Raw genomic sequence first — 20,000 nt, 5'->3', positions numbered from 1 at the left:
ACATAGAGACATGACTACATGGAACTCTCTTCCACAGTACCACATAGAGCCATGACTACATGGAACTCTATTCCACAGTACTACATAGAGCCATGACTACATGGAACTCTATTCCACAGTACTACATAGAGCCATGACTACATGGAACTCTATTCCACAGTACTACATAGAGCCATGACTACATGGAACTCTATTCCACAGTACTACATAGAGCCATGACTACATGGAACTCTATTCCACAGTACTACATAGAGCCATGACTACATGGAACTCTATTCCACAGTACTACATAGAGCCATGACTACATGGAACTCTATTCCACAGTACTACATAGAGCCATGACTACATGGAACTCTCTTCCACAGTACTACATAGAGCCATGACTACATGAAACTCTATTCCACATCAAGTGCAAGCAGTAAAATCAGATTATTTTTTAAAAGATAAAAATACACTTTATGGAACAGTGAGGACTGTGAAGAGTCATGTTATAATAAATGGTGGGGATCTATAATAAATACAAAATGTCTGTCTAGCAATGATCAACAACAAACTTGACAGAGCTTGAAGGATTTTTATAAAGAATAATGGGCAAATTTTGTACAATCCAGGTGTGCAAAGCTCTTAGAGACTTACCCAGAAAGACACACAGATGTAATCGCTCTTTGAGACTTACCCAGAGAGACTCACAGCTGTAATCACTCTTAGAGACTTACCCAGAAAGACTCACAGCTGTAATCACTCTTAGAGACTTGGCCAGAAAGACTCACAGCTGTAATCACTCTTAGAGACTACTTACCCAGAAAGACTCACAGCTGTAATCACTCTTAGAGACTTACCCAGAGAGACTCACAGCTGTAATCACTCTTAGAGACTTACCCAGAAAGACTCACAGCTGTAATCACTCTTAGAGACTTACCCAGAGAGACTCACAGCTGTAATCACTCTTAGAGACTTACCCAGAAAGACTCACAGCTGTAATCACTCTTAGAGACTTACCCAGAGAGACTCACAGCTGTAATCACTCTTAGAGACTTACCCAGAAAGACTCACAGCTGTAATCACTCTTAGAGACTTACCCAGAGAGACTCACAGCTGTAATCACTCTTAGAGACTACTTACCCAGAAAGACTCACAGCTGTAATCACTCTTAGAGACTACTTACCCAGAAAGACTCACAGCTGTAATCACTCTTAGAGACTTAGCCAGAAAGACTCACAGCTGTAATCACTCTTAGAGACTTACCCAGAAAGACTCACAGCTGTAATCCCTGCCAAGGGGGATTCTAATGTATTTATTCAGGGGTGTGAATACTTATGTAAATTATATATTTCTGTATTTCACTTTCAATAAATTAGCAATCATTTACAAAAACATGTTTTAATTTTGTCATTACGGGGTATTGTGTGTATAGTGCATTCAGTAACTATTCAGACGTCTCATTTTGTTAAGTAACAGTCCTATTCTAAAATGTATGACATTTATTTTTTTCCTCATAAATCTACATACAATAACCCATAGGGCCAAAGCAAAAACAGTTTTTTTAGACATTTTTGGAGACTTGAAATTGAGCTCAGGTGCATCCTGTTTCCATTGATCATCCTTGAGATGTTTCTACAACTTGATTGGAGTCCACCTGTGGTAAATTCAATTGAATGCAGGAGTGGCTTCGGGATAAGTCTCTGAATGTCCTTGAGTGGCCCAGCCAGAGCCCGGACTTGAACCCGATCTAACATCTCTGTAGAGACTTGAAAAATAGCTGTGCAGCGACGCTCCCCATCCAACCTGACAGAGCTTGAGAGGATCTACAGGGAATAATGGGAGAAACTCCCCAAATACAGGTGTGCCAAGCTTGTAGCGTCGTACCCAAGAAAAACATGATTTAATCCATTTTGATTTCAGACTGTAAGACAACAAAATGTGGATAAGACCAGAGGTGTGAATACTTTCTGAAGGCTCTGTGTAATTCCTCTCTTGTGTTGTTCAGCTGTAAGGCCCAGAGGAACCTGAACTCAGCATTTGCCATCATCATGGGACTAAACACTGCAGCTGTCAGTAGACTCAATATAACCTGGGAGGTAAGGGAGACAGACAGAAAAAGTGTGGGTGTGGCTGTGGCTGTGGCTGTGGGTGTGGCTGTGGCTGTGGGTGTGGGTGTGGCTGTGGGTGTGGGTGTGGCTGTGGGTGTGTAACTCTGTTCCCTCTGTTTACGTTCAGAAGGTTCCGGGGAAATTCAAGAAGATTTTCTCTGAACTGGAGTTGATCACAGTAAGACTCATTCTCATTGGTTTATTAAAGTAATATTATTCTTGACAAAGCTGGTGGAAAATAGTTAGGAAGACTTAACAAATGTCAAGGCTATTGGCGTAACAGCCTTTCAGTTCATATCCACATTACCCTAACCCTAACCTCTGACCTGAACTCCCTTACCTTACACTGACTCCTAACCCTAACCCTAACCTCTGACCTGAACTCCCTTACCTTACACTGACTCCTAACCCTAACCCTAACCTCTGACCTGAACTCCCTTACCTTACACTGACTCCTAACCCTAACCCTAACCTCTGACCTGAACTCCCTTACCTTACACTGACTCCTAACCCTAACCCTAACCTCTGACCTGAACTCCCTTACCTTACACTGACTCCTAACCCTAACCCTAACCTCTGACCTGAACTCCCTTAACTTACACTGACTCCTAACCCTAACCTCTGACCTGAACTCCCTTACCTTACACTGACTCCTAACCCTAACCCTAACCTCTGACCTGAACTCCCTTACCTTACACTGACTCCTAACCCTAACCCTAACCTCTGACCTGAACTCCCTTAACTTACACTGACTCCTAACCCTAACCCTAACCTCTGACCTGAACTCCCTTACCTTACACTGACTCCTAACCCTAAGCCAAACCTCTGACCTGAACTCCCTTACCTTACACTGACTCCTAACCCTAAGCCAAACCTCTGACCTGAACTCCCTTACCTTACACTGACTCCTAACCCTAACCCTAACCTCTGACCTGAACTCCCTTACCTTACACTGACTCCTAACCCTAAGCCAAACCTCTGACCTGAACTCCCTTACCTTACACTGACTCCTAACCCTAACTTCTCTGTCTCTATCTCTGTCTCTCTCTCTCTCTCTCTCTCTCTCTCTCTCTCTCTGTCTCCTCTCTCTCTCTCTGTCTGTCTCCTCTCTGTCTCCTCTCTCTCTCTGTCTCTGTCTGTCTCTATCTCTGCCTCTCTCTCTGTCTCTGTCTCCTCTCTCTCGGTCTGTCTCTGTCTCCTCTGTCTGTCTCTGTCTCCTCTGTCTCCTCTCTCTCTGTCTCTGTCTGTCTCCTCTCTCTGTATGTATGTCTCTTCTCTCTGTCTCTGTCTCCTCTCTCTCTCTGTCTGTCTCTGTCTCTATCTCTGTCTCTCTCCAGGACCCGTCTCTGAACCATAAAGCCTACAGAGATGCCTTCAAGAAGATGAAGCCTCCTAAGATCCCGTTCATGCCCCTGCTGTTGAAAGACATCACCTTCATCCACGAGGGAAACAAAACCTTTCAAGACAACCTGGTGAACTTCCAGAAACTGGTGAGGCGTGTGCGTGCGTGTGTGCGTGCGTGTGTGTGCGTGTGCACGTGTGTGCGTGCGTGCGCGTATGTGCGTGCGTGCGTGTGTGTGTATCTGTGTGTGTGCGTGCGTGCGTGCATGCGCGTGTGTGTGTGTGTATCTGTCTGTGTGCTATAACCGTGACCCCGGTGACTGACCCTCTTGTATGCCCTGACCCCCTCAGCACATGATCGCCGACATAGTGCGCCTGATTCGCCACTGCCAAAGCGACCAACTGGGTATGTTGTGTGCGTGTTGTTTGTTTGTGTGTTTGTTTGTGTGTTTGTTTGTTTGTGTGTTTGTGTGTTTGTTTGTGTGTTTGTTTGTGTGTTTGTTTGTTTGTGTGTTTGTTTGTTTGTTTGTTTGTGTGTTTGTTTGTGTGTTTGTTTGTGTTGTTTGTTTGTTTGTTTGTTTGTGTGTTTGTTTGTTTGTGTGTTTGTTTGTGTTGTTTGTTTGTTTGTTTGTGTGTTTGTTTGTTTGTGCGTCTGTGTTAATATATACTGTATATACCTGATCTGTGTGTCTGTCTCCTAGGTAACGAGGTGGTGGGCAGCGACAATCCTGAGGTCAGGGCGAGTGTTCACCACTTACACATCATCGACAATCAACAGACACTCTTTCAACTGTCACACAAACTGGAGCCGCGCGCCTGAACACGCACACTCCCAGAGGAACTTTTGACCTCCACAGAACCACAGAAAATACACTTCCTGTATCAAAGGTGCCATGCGAGCCACTGTCTCTCAGCCAATCACAGTTCAACATCCTGAAATAGCCAGCCAACCACACTTCAGAAGACTGATTCAGCCAGCCAACCACAGAGCTGCACACTGAGGCGGCGTTCAGACTGAAAATGAATATCTGGCAAAACCTAAATTCAGATTGTTTTTCTGTGAGGGTCAAACGTTAATGGATGACAGAGCCTTTGAAGAGGACAGGCAGCCATTCGTTAATGTTCTGTGGTGAATACAGTCGTTAAGCTACTCTCCAGTTACTGAGACTGCATGTTGTTCTGTTTCTGCTCTGAAATGAACAGTCAGTTTCACTGTATTTGAGGATCCTCGGTCGGGTCCTGTGAATGCAGATGTTAATGGATGGTATAAATGTACAGTGTGTATATATGGACAGAGTAGACATACAGTAGATGTGTACTGTGTGTGTTCAGGCCACATGGTGAGCCTCTGGATGTTACAGTGCCAAATGCCCAGATGGGAAAGTGATGCCATATTCGGCTATACAGACACACAGCTTTTCACATGTCTCCATAGTAACAACAACAGCCTGGTCCTGCCATACCATAAAAGGTCATAACATTACACATTGTTGTTAGATGTTATAACATGGTATTATAGAGAGTTATTATATTGTTGTTACACTTTTACTGACTGAATAGATTGTTCTGTTATTTCAATGCCTGTTACACACAGATTTCACTAAGCAACATGGCCTGGGTTCAATCCCAGCCAATGCCTGTTACACACAGATTTCACTAAGCAACATTGACTGATCTAGAACATTACTCTGTTAAGGCTTGGCGTAGTCACACTGACTGATCTAGAACATTACTCTGTTAAGGCTTGGCGTAGTCACACTGACTGATCTAGAACATTACTCTGTTAAGGCTTGGCGTAGTCACACTGACTGATCTAGAACATTACTCTGTTAAGGCTTGGCGTAGTCACACTGACTGATCTAGAACATTACTCCGTTAAGGCTTAGCGTAGTCACACTGACTGATCTAGAACATTACTCCGTTAAGGCTTGGCGTAGTCACACTGACTGATCTAGAACATTACTCTGTTAAGGCTTAGCGTAGTCACACTGACTGATCTAGAACATTACTCTGTTAAGGCTTGGCGTAGTCACACTGACTGATCTAGAACATTACTCCGTTAAGGCTTGGCGTAGTCACACTGACTGATCTAGAACATTACTCCGTTAAGGCTTGGCGTAGTCACACTGACTGATCTAGAACATTACTCCGTTAAGGCTTGGCGTAGTCACACTGACTGATCTAGAACATTACTCCGTTAAGGCTTGGCGTAGTCACACTGACTGATCTAGAACATTACTCTGTTAAGGCTTGGCGTAGTCACACTAGTACATGCACATGTATCTACAGTATTCAGGTGTTTAGGAGCAGGGCAGCACTGCTATAGGACTATTTATTGTGATAGTGACTGTATTTATGTTTCTCTAAAGGAGACAGACTGTGACAGTCCTGTGTGCCAGATGAGACGGCAGCTGTATAAAGACAATATTAAAAGTGTAAAGCTATACAGGGTAACGGGGAGATGTGTAAAGATAGTGAACTGTGTATACAAAGGTTTGAAGTTGGAGCTGAAATGCTGGAATGTTTAAAACAGGAGACAAGGAGGGAATGATTGTTTACTGTCCTGTGTGATGTCAAAATGGGGGGAGGGGCGACAGAGAAACAAAAGAACCAATGAAAAAGAGTTTTGTTGTTGTTTTCTTGCCGTGGTCATGACGATGTAAAGTTCTGTTTTAAAGAATGTTGTTGTGTTTGCATGACGTGACGACCCCATGAGATCACAATGCAAGACCACAGATCCTATTCTATAATGCCCTACGTTTGACCAGAACCCATGTGGCCCTGGTCAGAGTAGTGTACTATATTATAGGGTATAGGGAGCTCTGGTTAAAAGTAGTGTACTATATAAGCCAGGGAATAGTGTGCCATTTCAGATTTGCTATAAGGCTTTATTCTTCTGTAATATTGTTGACTTGTTAATATGGATAATGTTATTACTATAATGTAGGGTTTCCCAACCCTTTTCTCGGGTACTGGCAGATATTTCACATTTTAGTTTAACCCTAAACTCCCAGCCACATTCAGTTAGTCAACTAATCATCAACCCTTTAACTAATTCAATCAGGTGTGTCAGTTCAGGGTTGAAACAAAAATGTGAAACGTTTAGGGGAGGCCAGAGGAAATAGATGGGAAACACCGCTATAATGTTGTTATTATTATTATTATTTTATTATGATGTTTGAGATGTTATTATTTATCTGTTTAAAAGTAGACTCCCCAATATGACATCATAAAGGAGCGGGTCAACTGCTTATAGCAACATCATCATCAACAGAAGTCAATGCTGCCACTATTGGCTCTGCAACTATAGTCTCCAAATTGTGCCCTCCCTTGAGGAGATTTGAATTCTGTTGTTGTTTTTGTTGTTGTTATTGTTTCTGTTTCCCCGCTGTATGTGATGCCATATTGCTGAGTGTACCTTTAGGGAAAAGAGAAACACAGAGCAATATGCCCCTAACTGCTGAAGCCACTCGTCTTTTCTAAAGAGCGTTTTAATACATAAAAGTTTTACTTGAGATGATGAATAAATTATAGGTTTTATGTCATATTAAACATTGTGTCGCTGGTCACTGGCTCTGTGAATATATGAGAGATGAAGAGTAGAGAGAAAGAGTGGGAGGGAGGGAGGAGTGGGGGAGGAAGATAAGGAGGGAGGAGTGTGGGAGGAGGAATAAGGAGGGAGAGGATAAGGAGGGAGGAGTGGGGGAGGAGGATAAGGATGGAGGTGTGGGGGAGGAGGAGTGGGGGAGGAGGATAAGGAGGGAGGAGTGGGGTAGGAGGATAAGAAGGGAGGAGTGGGGTAGGAGGATAAGAAGGGAGGAGTGGGGAGGAGGAATAAGGAGGGAGGAGGATAAGAAGGGAGGAGTGGGGTAGGAGGATAAGGAATGAGGAGTGGGGGAGGAGGATAAGGAGGGAGGAGGATAAGAAGGGAGGAGTGGGGTAGGAGGATAAGGAGGGAGGAGTGGGGTAGGATAAGAAGGGAGGAGTGGGGAGGAGGAATAAGGAGGGAGGAGGATAAGAAGGGAGGAGTGGGGTAGGAGGATAAGGAGGGAGGAGTGGGGGAGGAGGATAAGGAGGGAGGAGGATAAGAAGGGAGGAGTGGGGTAGGAGGATAAGGAGGGAGGAGTGGGGTAGGAGGATAAGAAGGGAGGAGTGGGGAGGAGGATAAGGAGGGAGGAGGATAAGAAGGGAGGAGTGGGGAGGAGGATAAGAAGGGAGGAGTGGGGAGGAGGGTAAGAAGGGAGGAGTGGGGGAGGAGGATAAGGAGGGAGGAGTGGGGTAGGAGGATAAGAAGGGAGGAGTGGGGTAGGAGGATAAGAAGGGAGGAGTGGGGAGGAGGATAAGGAGGGAGGAGTGGGGTAGGAGGATAAGAAGGGAGGAGTGGGGTAGGAGGATAAGAAGGGGGAGTGGGGAGGAGGATAAGGAGGGAGGAGTAGTGGAGAGAGAATGTAGTTTCTGCACTATGGAATATTTTTTTCTAAATAAGATTATGTTCCTAGTCACTTTTAAAAAGAAACCCAAAAGGCAATAATACCAAACATCATCAGGAGATAATAAATATTTGTTGTAGCATGACAGAGATTTGTTTAATGTAGTCTTAATGTACTCTGATCCAAAAGCAATTAGGCCCAGATGCAATGTTGCTACAATCATGTACTGTCTTTGATATTACTTATTGCAGACAGACAGCACGTGCAGTACAGCTGTTACGTTATTTGTTACAAGAACAGAACGTAACAAAAGGTTAGACAGTGTGGTCACAGATGGAGCAATGACAATGGGTTAGTTATTAAAAATCTGTGGTGTGGTTCTGTTAGGCCCACATGGTATTTTTTGCCGCGAATCTGTAGAGAGGGCGGGATTCGGACTGTTCCATTCTGTATCCGGGGGGAGTTCTAAAGATACTCAGAGCAGAAACTCATTGTAATCATAATACAACTTAATTCACTCTCGTTTTCTAACGACTTCTACATACAATTCAAATATTCTGGGCTCACAAAAATGAAGCATTAAGCCTGGAAACATATTTGAACTAAACTCGAAACTCAACTACTCCCCTGCTTTTTGAGACAAGTACCTGAACTCGTGTTGTTTTTTAAAACCATGCATTCATTGATTTTGTTGAGTGAACTGCATGACTTCTGAGAGAAAGAAAAGCCGTCTCTCAAACGAGTTAAAATGCTGTTATCAACAAAGGTAAGTTATGTTTAACAGTTGCAACTTTTATATCGTCCCGTTTAGCTAAAACACTGGGGAAATAGCTATACACATGATACGTCTTGGTGGTATAGTCCAATCCAAGGACCGAAGGCCATTTGCTCCACTTTGGACCAAAACTAAGGAATAGGCTAAATTATGTCATTAAATGTCCAGTTGCGAATTTCATAAAATGAAGTATTGATATCCTGTATCATAGCTACATATCAGTGCTACAGTATTTGAATGTGAAAATGGCATTGGAAAACATTTGGTCCATTGTTTACCTTCTGTTAGTGGGCCACTCATTCACACTACGATGCCGCTGCTCTGTAATGGCCTGATCACCTGTCCATCATCAGACTACTTTCTGGAAAGTTCCATATTATAAGGAGATCAGAGCCAGCACAGTATGGCAGTGCTCTCTGTGCGCCAGTGTGAAAAGGCTATTATCTATTACAGTGTAGCTTTATCACCGATGTATAGGGGGAACTATAGGATATATTATATATAGGAAGTTCATTGGAAGTGTCTTTGGTTTTAAAGCGTCAATAATCAGTTCAAATAATAAAAGCTTTCTCTGCCCGTGTTTCGCTAAAAAGCTGAGGGATGGGGCTGAATAAAGTTAACCTCCCTTAAAATCATAGACAGAGCTATGATGCAAGGACTTTTACATTCATGCCAGTGATGGAGTCAAGTCCTTAGTGTTCCAGTCCGAGTCTTTTATACTCGAGTCACGAGTTCCTTGGTAAGTTAGTGCTAAAAGCTGCGGTCCAACCATTTTTGTTTATTACACTGTTGCACATTTGTAAGGCTACATAGATAATACAGCCATCTAACATTTGCTGTTGTAGCTAGTATGTTGAATTACGCATAAAATGTATTTTTTTGTCTCAATCGGACATATCGCATTGTATTCGTCACATATTTCTAAACAATAGACTAGCAGTGAAATGCGTACACACGGGCCGTTCCCAACAATGCAGAGAGAAAGAAAATAGAGCAATAATAGAAAAGTAAAACATAATAATAATAGATTGGCTGTATACACTGGGTACTAGTACCAAGTTGATGTGCAGGGGTACGAGGTAATTGACGTAGATATTTAAATATAACTATGAATAACGTGACATAATAAACATTAGCAGCAGCGTCTGTGATGAGAGAGAATTTAGTGCAATAAAGGTCAGTGCAGATAGTCCAGGTAGCTAATTGGTTAATTATTTATCAGTCTCATGGCTTGGGGGTAGAAGCTGTTCAGGGTCCTGTTGGTTTCAGACTTGGTGCATCAGTACTGCTTGCCGTGCGGTAGCAGAGAGAACAGTATGACCTGGGGGGCTGGAGTCTTATACAATTTTTAGGGTGTTCCTCTGACACCGCCTGATATAGAGGTCCTGGATGGCAGGAAGCTCGGCCCCAGTGATGTACTGGGCTGTACGCACCATCCCCTGTAGCGCCTTGCGGTCAGATGCCAAGCTGTTGCCAGACCAGGCGGTGATGCAGCCAGTCAAGATGCTCTCAATGGTGCAGCTGTAGAACTTGTTGAGGATCTGAGGGCCTGTCATGGCAAAATAAATGTCCCCTGGCCAAAAAGTGTCCCACTCTGCATCACAATGGGATCGGATAAACTATTAGCGTCCGTTGCTATATAAACGGTGTGATGATCTAATGATTAGAATTTTGGAGATCATTACAGCCATAATGATGTTCTTTTCATCATTGCTATGCAAACAAGGCCCGTTGCTGTGACAATTACGCTGTTTTAAACAATGTTTTGTTTAGCTAATAAAATGAAAACATTACTTCAAACTACTTTTGGGGTACCTTGTTAACATTACAACATGGAATCCAATGGCAAAGAAAGCATGTAATCTGCTTGATACATTAAATCAAATCAAAGTTTATTTGTCACGTGCACCGAATACAACAGGTGTAGGTAGACATTACAGTGAAATGCTGAATACAACAGGTGTAGGTAGACATTACAGTGAAATGCTGAATACAACAGGTGTAGGTAGACATTACAGTGAAATGCTACCTTACAGGCTCTAACCAAGAGTGCGAAAAAAAAAAAAAGGTGTGTGGTGTAGGTAAGTAAATAAATAAAACAACAGTAAAAAGACATTTGAAAATAAGAGTATCAAGGCTACATACAGACACCAGTTAGTCAGGCTTATTGAGGTAGTATGTACATGCAGGTATGGTTAAAGTGACTGTGCATATATGATGAACAGAGAGCAGCAGAAGTGTAAAAAGAGGGGGTGGTGGGACACACTGCAGACAGCCTGGTTAGACAATGTGTGAAGTTACTTACCTTACGAAGTCAGCTCATTTCCACTCCATTCATATGCAAATAATGTTTATATTTTAACCTTCCTTTTATCTACACTGAAATAATATCGATTCAGTAGTCTGCTATTATGATTTATTTTTGTTCTATCTCGCATAGCCCATTAATACACCCTTGTGGTTGAATGAATATAGATATATAGATATTGTAGGTCTTTAGGAAACAACAATGAATAATGTGCAACAAATAAATACCATAAAAGGATACGTTACAATAATGAACCCCTTGTGAAATGGCTGTGAAAACCAACCTGGCAATATTTAAGATTTTCATATATAAACTTTGATATTTTTTGGCAGAGTTGTGTCATTAATTTATTTTCACAGATTTTTTTTTGTTTTTGTACACTCACATGGCAATCGTAGACTAAAAAAATGGAATTCTGGTGTGTGGAATATTGAGGTGTTTTTTTTTATTTTGTTTTTTTTACCTTTATTTAACCAGGCAAGTCAGTTAAGAACAAATTCTTATTTTCAATGACGGCCTGGGAACAGTGGGTTAACTGCCTGTTCAGGGGCAGAACGACAGATTTTGTACCTTGTCAGCTCGGGGGTTTGAACTCTCAACCTTCCGGTTACTAGTCCAACGCTCTAACCACTAGGCTACACTGCCGCCCTACCGTGTGGGTGGGATGTTCTGCCTGTTCTCAACTGTACGCAATAGGCTGAGGCCTGTTGTAAGGCAGGTCCTCACCAGACATCACCGGCAACAACGTCGCCTATGGGTACAAACCCAACATCGCTGGACCAGACAGGACTGGCAAAAAGTGCTCTTCACTGACGAGTCGCGGTTTTGTCTCACTAGGGTGATGTTTGGATTCACGTTTATCGTCGAAAGAATGAGCGTTAGACCGAGGCCTGTATTCTGGAGCGGGATCGATTTGGAGGTGGAGGGTCCGTCATGGTATGGGGCGGTGTGTCACAGCAGGGAAGACATCCTCCCTCATGTGGTACCCTTCCTGCAGGCTCATCCTGACATGACCCTCCAGCATGACAATGCCACCAGCCATACTGCTCGTTCTGTGCGTGATTTCCTGCAAGACAGGAATGTCAGTGTTCTGCCATGGCCAGCGAAGAGCCCGGATCTCAATCCCATTGAGCATGTCTGGAACCTGTTGGATTGGAGGATGAGGGTGAGGGCCATTCCCCCCAGAAATGTCAGGGAACTTGCAGGTGCTTTGGTGGAAGAGTGGGGTAACATCTCACAGCAAGAACTGGCAAATCTGGTGCAGTCCATGAGGAGGAGATGCACTGCGGTACTTAATGCAGCTGGTGGCCACACCAGATACTGACTGTTACTTCTGATTTTGACCCCCCCCCCCCCTTTGTTCAGGGACACATTATTCAATTTCTGTTAGTCACGTCTGTGGAACTTGTTCAGTTTATGTCTCAGTTGTTGAATCTTGTGTAAATATTTGTATGAACATAACATGTTAAGTTTGCTGAAAATAAATGCAGTTGACAGTGAGAGGAGTGTTTCCATTGATGACAGAATATAAACTATAACAGCCGTGCCTTGTTCCAGCGTTCATGACCTCGGTCACTCAAGATGACCTCAAGAGAACAGATGTCCGTCATCGCATTGGCGGTGGCCTCGCCAGTCTCGTCCTTGATGGGTATCATACAAAATGGGTTCCAAGCACCCTTTTTAAAAAATGGGTTTACAGAAGGGAATTTATAGTTAAGCACGTTCTCTTCCTGTATTGACCTTAATGGTTATTGGCTCCACCCACTTGGTAAAGTGGTCGGACGTCGTCAGACACCAGCTGTTGCCATTCCTGGATTTAGTGAAGGGTCCGATGAGGTCCACCCCAAACATTTAAAGTGTTTGAGAGAAGATGACTTTATTCTTATCTGTGTCATACAGTAGGCACATGTTCATACATGTAGGGACACTGACACACACACATTCTATAATATTGAACTCTGCTGTGGTCAAAATAAAGCAACCATTACAAAACAACTTATCAGGGCAAAATTTGAATTGGGACACTTACCGATCATGTGCCGTGGTGAAACATCTTTGATGGGCTTCAACTCTGGTGCAAACTTCTGGCAGGCCAGACAGGGCACTGACCTTCAAGCAAAACGTGACAAATTAAAACATTGTGTGCTCTCTGATATGACATTAATTGAAATAATAATCATTTCAGATATATAATAGAATGCGATTGATAAACAAAAGGTTATTTGACTTGCCCAGCTGTCCACCTCCTTGACAATTCCACATCAGAAGATGCGTAGGTTGATTTTGGCAATCATGCGTTTCACTCCGAAATGGCCAACATGCATCTCGGTCGGCATGCATCTCGGTCGGCACGGCCTCCTTCTCCTCCTTAGTAATAATTCCCCTCCTGTGTGGCTGGCCATCCTTCCCCATAGGAACATGTGATTGCCTAACGAGTAGGAAGAGAAGAGTTATTGAAATACTCAAGTCTAAGTACATTTGCACTGCTGTCTCTCTCTCTCCCTCTTTGTTTTTTTTCTCTCTGTCTCACTTTCATCCTTTCTCACTTCCTTCCTCCCCCCCCAACCCCCCCCCCCCCCTCTCTCTCTGTGTCTGTCTAGTGAAGACACCTAGGTAAGGGCAGTTAGTTACCATAATTGCTTACTACCCATTTGATTGATCAGGTTTATCTTTATAGCTAGACACCTCAATGTGACAGACATATAACTATATCAGTGGAGGCTGCTGATGGTATCAACCAAATGGAAACCTCGTGTTTGATACCATTCCATTTACTCCATGACAGACATTATGAGCCTTCCTCCCCTCAACAGCCTCCACTGAAGTATATGTATAGCTAGCAACATGTAGATGACCAACTAGCTTGTTGAAAAATGGTTGTACATAGCTAAATCCGTCCAGTTATCTAATAGAAGTTCCTTTTCTCTGAATGTTGCACCTGTTTTTGAGATCAGTGGTGCCTTCATAGTACCTGGTTGACAAGATGAAATGAAATTGAAGTGCAAGCTACACACAAACAGTAACACTTACAGTAGCTAGCTAAATAAAACTGTCTGGCTAGCAGACTAGGCAGGCTAAGGTAAATAAGTAGAACTACAGTAGCTAGCAACGTCAATCTAAAACTAGATTAAATCATTTCTTCCTATTTCACAGTATTTTTTTCTTTATATAGACAAATGTATTGTATTTTCGGTCTTCTGAAACAGCAGTTAGTCAGCAGGTTGTCACCGTCAAAAACAACATCCTTGGAGAACAATTCTGAGGTAATAATTTTGCATGGACTGGGCGAGTGCTTAGGTGAAATAGAACTAGGACTGCCCGTGTCCTCCTTCCTTCGCGACCACTACGAGGTAAAATAGAGCCAAGCGACCAGCATAGCAGTGGATGCTTAGGTTCAATACCTAATCCAGTCTGAATTTTGCCAATTCTAGCAACAGAAGCTAAAACTCATTGAATCCCATTGTGATGCAGGTTGGGGGACAATTTATTTTTTTATTTTTACATGACAGGCCCATGCCAAATCTTTTCAGCCTCCTGGGAGGGAAATGGCGTTGTCTAGCCCTTTCATGACTATTGTTGTGTGTGGACCATGATAGATCCTTAGTGATGTGGAAACCGAGGAACTTGAAGCTCACAACCCGCTCCATTACAGCCCTGTCGATGTGAATGGGGACGTGCTCGTGCCCCTGTTTCTTGTAGTCCACGATGAGCTCCTTTGTCGGGCTGACGTTGAGGGAGAGGTTGTTGTTCTGGCACCACACTGCCAGGTCTCTGACCTCCCTATAGGCTCATTACCATCTGTGATCAGGCCTACCACTGCCGCTTTGTCATCAAATCAAATGTATTTATGTAGCCCTTTGTACATCAGCTGATATCTCAAAGTGCTGTACAGAAACCCAGCCTAAAACCCCAAACAGCAAGCAATGCAGGTGTAGATGCACGGTGGTTAGGAAAAACTCCCTAGAAAGGCCAAAACCTAGGAAGAAACCTAGAGAGGAGCCAGGCTATGTGGGGTGGCCAGTCCTCTTCTGGCTGTGCCGGGTAGAGATTAGAACAGAACATGGCCAAGATGTTCAAATGTTCATAAATGACCAGCATGGTCGAATAATAATAAGGTAGAACAGTTGAAACTGGAGCAGCAGCACGGTCAGGTGGACTGGGGACAGCAAGGAGTCATCATGTCAGGTAGTCCTGGGGCATGGTCCTAGGGCTCAGGTCCTCCGAGAGAGAGAAAGAGAATTAGAGAGAGCATATGTGGGGTGGCCAGTCCTCTTCCGGCTGGAGACTATAACAGAACATGGCCTTAATGATGGTGTTGGAGTCATGTGCAGTCGTGGGTGAACAGGGAGTACAAGAGGGGACTAAGCACTCAACCCTGAGGGTCCCCCGTGTTGAGGGTCAGCGTGGCAGATGTGTTGTTGCCTACCCTTACCACCCGGGGGCGGACCGTCAGGAAGTCCAGGATCCAGTTGCAGAGGGAGATATTCAGTCCCAGGGTCCTTAGCTTAGTGATGCGCTTGGAGGGCACTATGGTGTTGAACACTGAGCTGTAGTCAATGAACAGCATTCTCACATACTGTAGGTGTTCCTCTTGTCCAGGTGGGAAACAGCAGTCTGGAGTCCAATAGAGATTGCGTCATCTTTGGATCTTTTGGGGCGGTATGCAAATTGGAGTGGGTCCTGGGATGATGGTGTTGCTATGAGCCATGACCAGCCTTTCACAGCATTTCATAGCTACAGATGTGGGTGCTATGGTGGTCTGCTTGAAACATGTAGGTATTACAGACTGGGTCAGGGAGAGGTTGAAAATGTCAGTGAAGACACTTGCCAGCTGGTCAGCGCATGCTCTGAGTACACATCCTGGTATTCTGTCTGGCCCTGCGGCCTTGTGATTGTCAACCTGTTTAAAGGTCTTATTCACATCGGCTATGGAGAGCGTGCTCACACAGTTGTCCAGAACAGCTGGTGCTCTCATGCATGATTCAGTGTTGCTTACCTCAACGCGAACATAGAAGTCATTCAGCTCGTCTGGTAGGCTCGCGTCACTGTGCAGCTCGCTGCTGGGTTTCTCTTTTGTAATCCGTGATAGTTTGCAAGCCTTGCCACATCCGACAGGCTTCAGAGCCAGTTTCGATCTTAGTCCTGTATTGACACTTTGCTTGTCGGATGGTGTAACAGGATTTATTATAAATGCCCGGATTAGTGTCCCACTCCTTGAACGTGTCAGCTCTGTGCGTAATCCATGGCTTCTGGTTAGGATATGTACGTACGGTTATTGTGGGGACGTCGTCGATGTACTTATTAATGAAGCCGTTGACTATGGTAAACTCTTCAGTGCCATTGGATGAATCCCGGAACATATTCTAGTCTACGCTATTGAACAGTCCTGTAGTTTAGCATCTGCTTCCGTTTTGAGCGCGTCACTGCTACTTCCTGTTTGAGCTATTGTTGGTAAGCAGGAATCGGGCGGATAGTCAAGGGGAGTCATGAAAATTGTGACTTCGCTCCGTGTCCTGGACTTGGAGTATTACAACACTGATCCATGCCATCAAAATGATAGTTTTAACCATGTTTTAAGGCTATACGCTGAATGTAAAGAACATTTAAGGACAACTTCCTAATATTGAGTTGAGCACCCCCCTTTTGCACTCAGAACAGTTTCAATTCATCAGAGCATGGACTCTACAAGGTGTCCTAGTAGTTGTCCTAGTAGTCCCCGTAGTTGTCAAGTTGGTTGGATGTCCTTTGGGTGGTGGACCGTTCTTAATACACACAGGAAACTGTTGAGTGTGTGAAACTCAGCAGCGTTGCAGTTCTTGACACAAACTGGTGCCCGTGGCACCTACTACCATACCCCGTTCAAAGGCTAACAAGCCATGTCTCAAGGCTCAAAAATCCCCTTCATTTACAGTGATTGAAGTGGATTTATCAAGTGACATCAGTAAGGGGTCATAGCTTTCACCTGGATTCACCTGGTCTGTCTGTCATGCATTTCAGTAATTGAAAATTCAAATAATATGTATGTTTCAAATGTAGATTTACCCTTTTTAATCTGTTGCCCCTCCTCCCCTAGACCCCCAGGGCCCTGGCGGCCATCTTTGAGAGCCCCAGTGATGACGAGGACTTCCTGGGTTTTGCCGTGCCAGTGCTGAGTGACAGCGAGTCAGACAGCCTAGCCTCCGAGGACTCTGGGAAGCCGGTTGGTAGCTGCTGATCATTACCACACACACACACACACACACACACACTGCAATCCTTGATTCTTTATTCTGCTACAGTTAGCCATTGAAATAATCATTCCCTCTCTCCAGGCCATGTCTTTCAGGTCAAAGTTTGTGACCTCGGAGTTGGTTAGTCTGTTTAGCCATTCTGACAATGAGGGGGAGGAGTTTGAGGGCTTCAGTGAGGAAGAGGAGGAGAAGAGGGGTTCCAGAAGCAGGACGAAGGCTATGGTGAGACCTAACTTGTTCTCTCTTGTCTCTCGTGTCCTGTTCTGTCTCTTGTTCTCTCCAGTGGGATGTGCATATGAGGATTCTTGGTTATAACATGACTCATCTATCTTCTTTTCTCTCATTCTGCCGTTCCAGTGCATAGCGGAGGAGAGTGACGAGGACACAGGGTTCTACTCTGAGGGGGAGGAGCCAGACACACACAAGAGGAAGAGTCTCTGTGTCGCCTTCAGGTGTGTGTACCTGTGTGTCCGGGTTTTCGTTAGCCGGCTTTTTGCTTTTTAGCCTGGAAGTACCTGTCGATGGAAATACATTTTTGAATTATACTGATAATTCTGCTTCAGGTTTCCCACAAAAAGACTCTCTGCCCAGAAAGGGGAGGTACCAATCAACGCCGCGCCTCTGGAGAGGCAGCCTCTCATTGGTTCTCATCTAAAAAGGGGTTTGTCTCAGGAGTCCAGTGGGAGGGACACACAGGGTCAGAAACCGCCCCCCCAGAAAGCGGCGTTAGGAAAAGAGAAGATGGAGGTCGAGTCTCGGGTTCTAAATAAACGAGCCAAGAACATCCAGGAGAACAAAGCCATGGTACATAACCTCTAACCCTTGACCAGGCTCGTCGTGTCCCTCAGTCAGAAATACTACTGAACCCAAACCCTCTCTTCCACCTCATTTTTTATTATTTTTTCACTCCTCTGTTTCCTGTCTCTTGTTGTTATTATTGTGTGAATTTAAACGTGTCTTCTCAGCTTCTGGTTTGCTGTTGTTGTCCTCCTAGTTGGCCAAGCTGTTTGCTGACCTGACCAACATGTCTGAAGTCACCTCGTCTCCTACCGTGAGTACATTGCACACTAGACTGTTTGTTCGAGATTTAATTTACAGGCTCATTCCACCAAGTGAGGTGCCTTTTCTGAGTAATGTAACACGTTTTAGATTCTGGAAATTCATACTAACTGAACTTGCAAGTCGAGGATGCAATGTGAGAAGGAAAAGTTTTTGTTTTTTTTCCCCACAAAATGTTAACATTCTGTGATTTTTAAAGAGCACCTGTTTAATTTAAAAAAAACAAACATGTTTTCCTGTCACAAAAGATAGGAGGGGGGGACGTTAACTGACAAATATAAAGTAACAGGGTTGACGACTTCATCTTAAATCATCCATAAATCCCCCTGTGGCAGGTGGGGAATGGAAGCGTGTTGTTTGGCAGGTGGGGAATGGAAGCGTGTTGTGTGGCAGGTAGGGGGGAATGGAAGCGTGTTGTGTGGCAGGTAGAGGAGAATGGAAGCGTGTTGTGTGGCAGGTAGAGGAGAATGGAAGCGTGTTGTGTGGCAGGTGGGGAGAATGGAAGCGTGTTGTGTGGCAGGTAGGGGAGAATGGAAGCGTGTTGTGTGGCAGGTAGAGGAGAATGGAAGCGTGTTGTGTGGCAGGTAGAGGAGAATGGAAGCGTGTTGTGTGGCAGGTAGAGGAGAATGGAAGCGTGTTGTGTGGCAGGTAGAGGAGAATGGAAGCGTGTTGTGTGGCAGGTAGAGGAGAATGGAAGCGTGTTGTGTGGCAGGTGGGGAATGGAAGCGTGTTGTGTGGCAGGTAGAGGAGAATGGAAGCGTGTTGTGTGGCAGGTAGAGGAGAATGGAAGCGTGTTGTGTGGCAGGTAGGGGAGAATGGAAGCGTGTTGTGTGGCAGGTAGAGGAGAATGGAAGCGTGTTGTGTGGCAGGTAGAGGAGAATGGAAGCGTGTTGTGTGGCAGGTAGGGGAGAATGGAAGCGTGTTGTGTGGCAGGTAGAGGAGAATGGAAGCGTGTTGTGTGGCAGGTAGTGCAAAATAAATAAAGGTGAAATAAAAACTAATTGTATGCAAGCATCACAATTGTTTTATTTATTGTTAAAACATTTCGAAGGAATCATTTCACAAAACAAAAACACAAGTTCAGTTCACGTAACAGGGTTGATTTTAATGTTTGTATTTTTATTTTTAATGAATCACTAATCACACAAAATAAATAATAAGCATCAAAATAACTAGGGCTTTACAATGCTGGTGAAAACCTGGGTTAAAATCTTCCTAGAAATCACAGAAGATGCGCACTTTTAGCATAAAAAATCTGATTTATTGAATTTTCCATGTGGCCTATATTAAAGGTCACTTCATTTCATATAATATTGGTGGAAAATTTCTACTTAAAATATCAAAGGGATCCCAGGCTGTGTTACAACCGGCTGTGACCAGGAGTCCCATGGGGCGGCTCACAATTGGCCCAGCGTCTTGCCGGGTTAGGGGAGAGTTTGACCCCGGGGGGTTTTACTTGGCTCGTCGCACTCTAGCGACTCATTGTGGCGAGCAGGGCGCCTGCAGGCTGACCCTGGTTGTACAGTGTTTCCTCAGACACGTTGGTAGGGCTTGGTTCCGGGTTAAGAGACGTGGCTGGGCGGGTCACATTTCGGAGGAAGCATGACTCGACCTTCGCCTCTCCCGAGCCTGTCGGGAGATGCAGCGATGAGACAAGATCGTAATCACGAAATTGGGGAGAAAAAGGAGCAGTAAAAAACTATTTTAAAATAACAATAATACCAAAGAGGAAAAAAGCACTAATTTCGTAGAACGACACCACTAGAT

At 44.3% G+C, this 20,000-nt stretch overlaps 2 protein-coding genes across 5 annotated transcripts in view; both read left to right on the top strand.

The window, feature by feature from the left end:
• Positions 1-6,991, top strand: part of LOC135549560 (rap guanine nucleotide exchange factor 5-like) — a 102,855-nt gene extending 95,864 nt beyond the window's left edge. For 3 of the 4 annotated variants that reach the window (XM_064979635.1, XM_064979636.1, XM_064979634.1), the window contains exons 21-25: positions 1,988-2,078; positions 2,218-2,268; positions 3,428-3,580; positions 3,783-3,837; positions 4,133-6,991. In XM_064979635.1, coding sequence (XP_064835707.1) covers positions 1,988-2,078; positions 2,218-2,268; positions 3,428-3,580; positions 3,783-3,837; positions 4,133-4,251 — 469 coding nt within the window. In that variant the 3' untranslated portion in view covers positions 4,252-6,991. The remainder of the gene's footprint in view (positions 1-1,987; positions 2,079-2,217; positions 2,269-3,427; positions 3,581-3,782; positions 3,838-4,132) is intronic. The other variant, XM_064979637.1, reaches the window with a different exon arrangement.
• Positions 6,992-8,541: 1,550 nt separating this feature from the next.
• LOC135549559 (cell division cycle-associated 7-like protein) overlaps positions 8,542-20,000 on the top strand; it is a 20,616-nt gene continuing 9,157 nt past the window's right edge. The window contains exons 1-6 of the mRNA XM_064979633.1: positions 8,542-8,627; positions 17,018-17,143; positions 17,256-17,396; positions 17,532-17,626; positions 17,738-17,978; positions 18,169-18,225. Of these exons, the coding sequence (XP_064835705.1) occupies positions 8,610-8,627; positions 17,018-17,143; positions 17,256-17,396; positions 17,532-17,626; positions 17,738-17,978; positions 18,169-18,225 (678 nt within the window). The 5' untranslated portion in view covers positions 8,542-8,609. The remainder of the gene's footprint in view (positions 8,628-17,017; positions 17,144-17,255; positions 17,397-17,531; positions 17,627-17,737; positions 17,979-18,168; positions 18,226-20,000) is intronic.

The sequence above is a fragment of the Oncorhynchus masou genome, chromosome 12 (assembly GCF_036934945.1).
Source record: "Oncorhynchus masou masou isolate Uvic2021 chromosome 12, UVic_Omas_1.1, whole genome shotgun sequence".
Classification (NCBI taxonomy): Eukaryota; Metazoa; Chordata; class Actinopteri; order Salmoniformes; family Salmonidae; genus Oncorhynchus; species Oncorhynchus masou.
The sequence above is the reverse complement of the archived record's forward strand: the minus strand, read 5'-3'. Positions and strand labels throughout refer to the sequence as shown.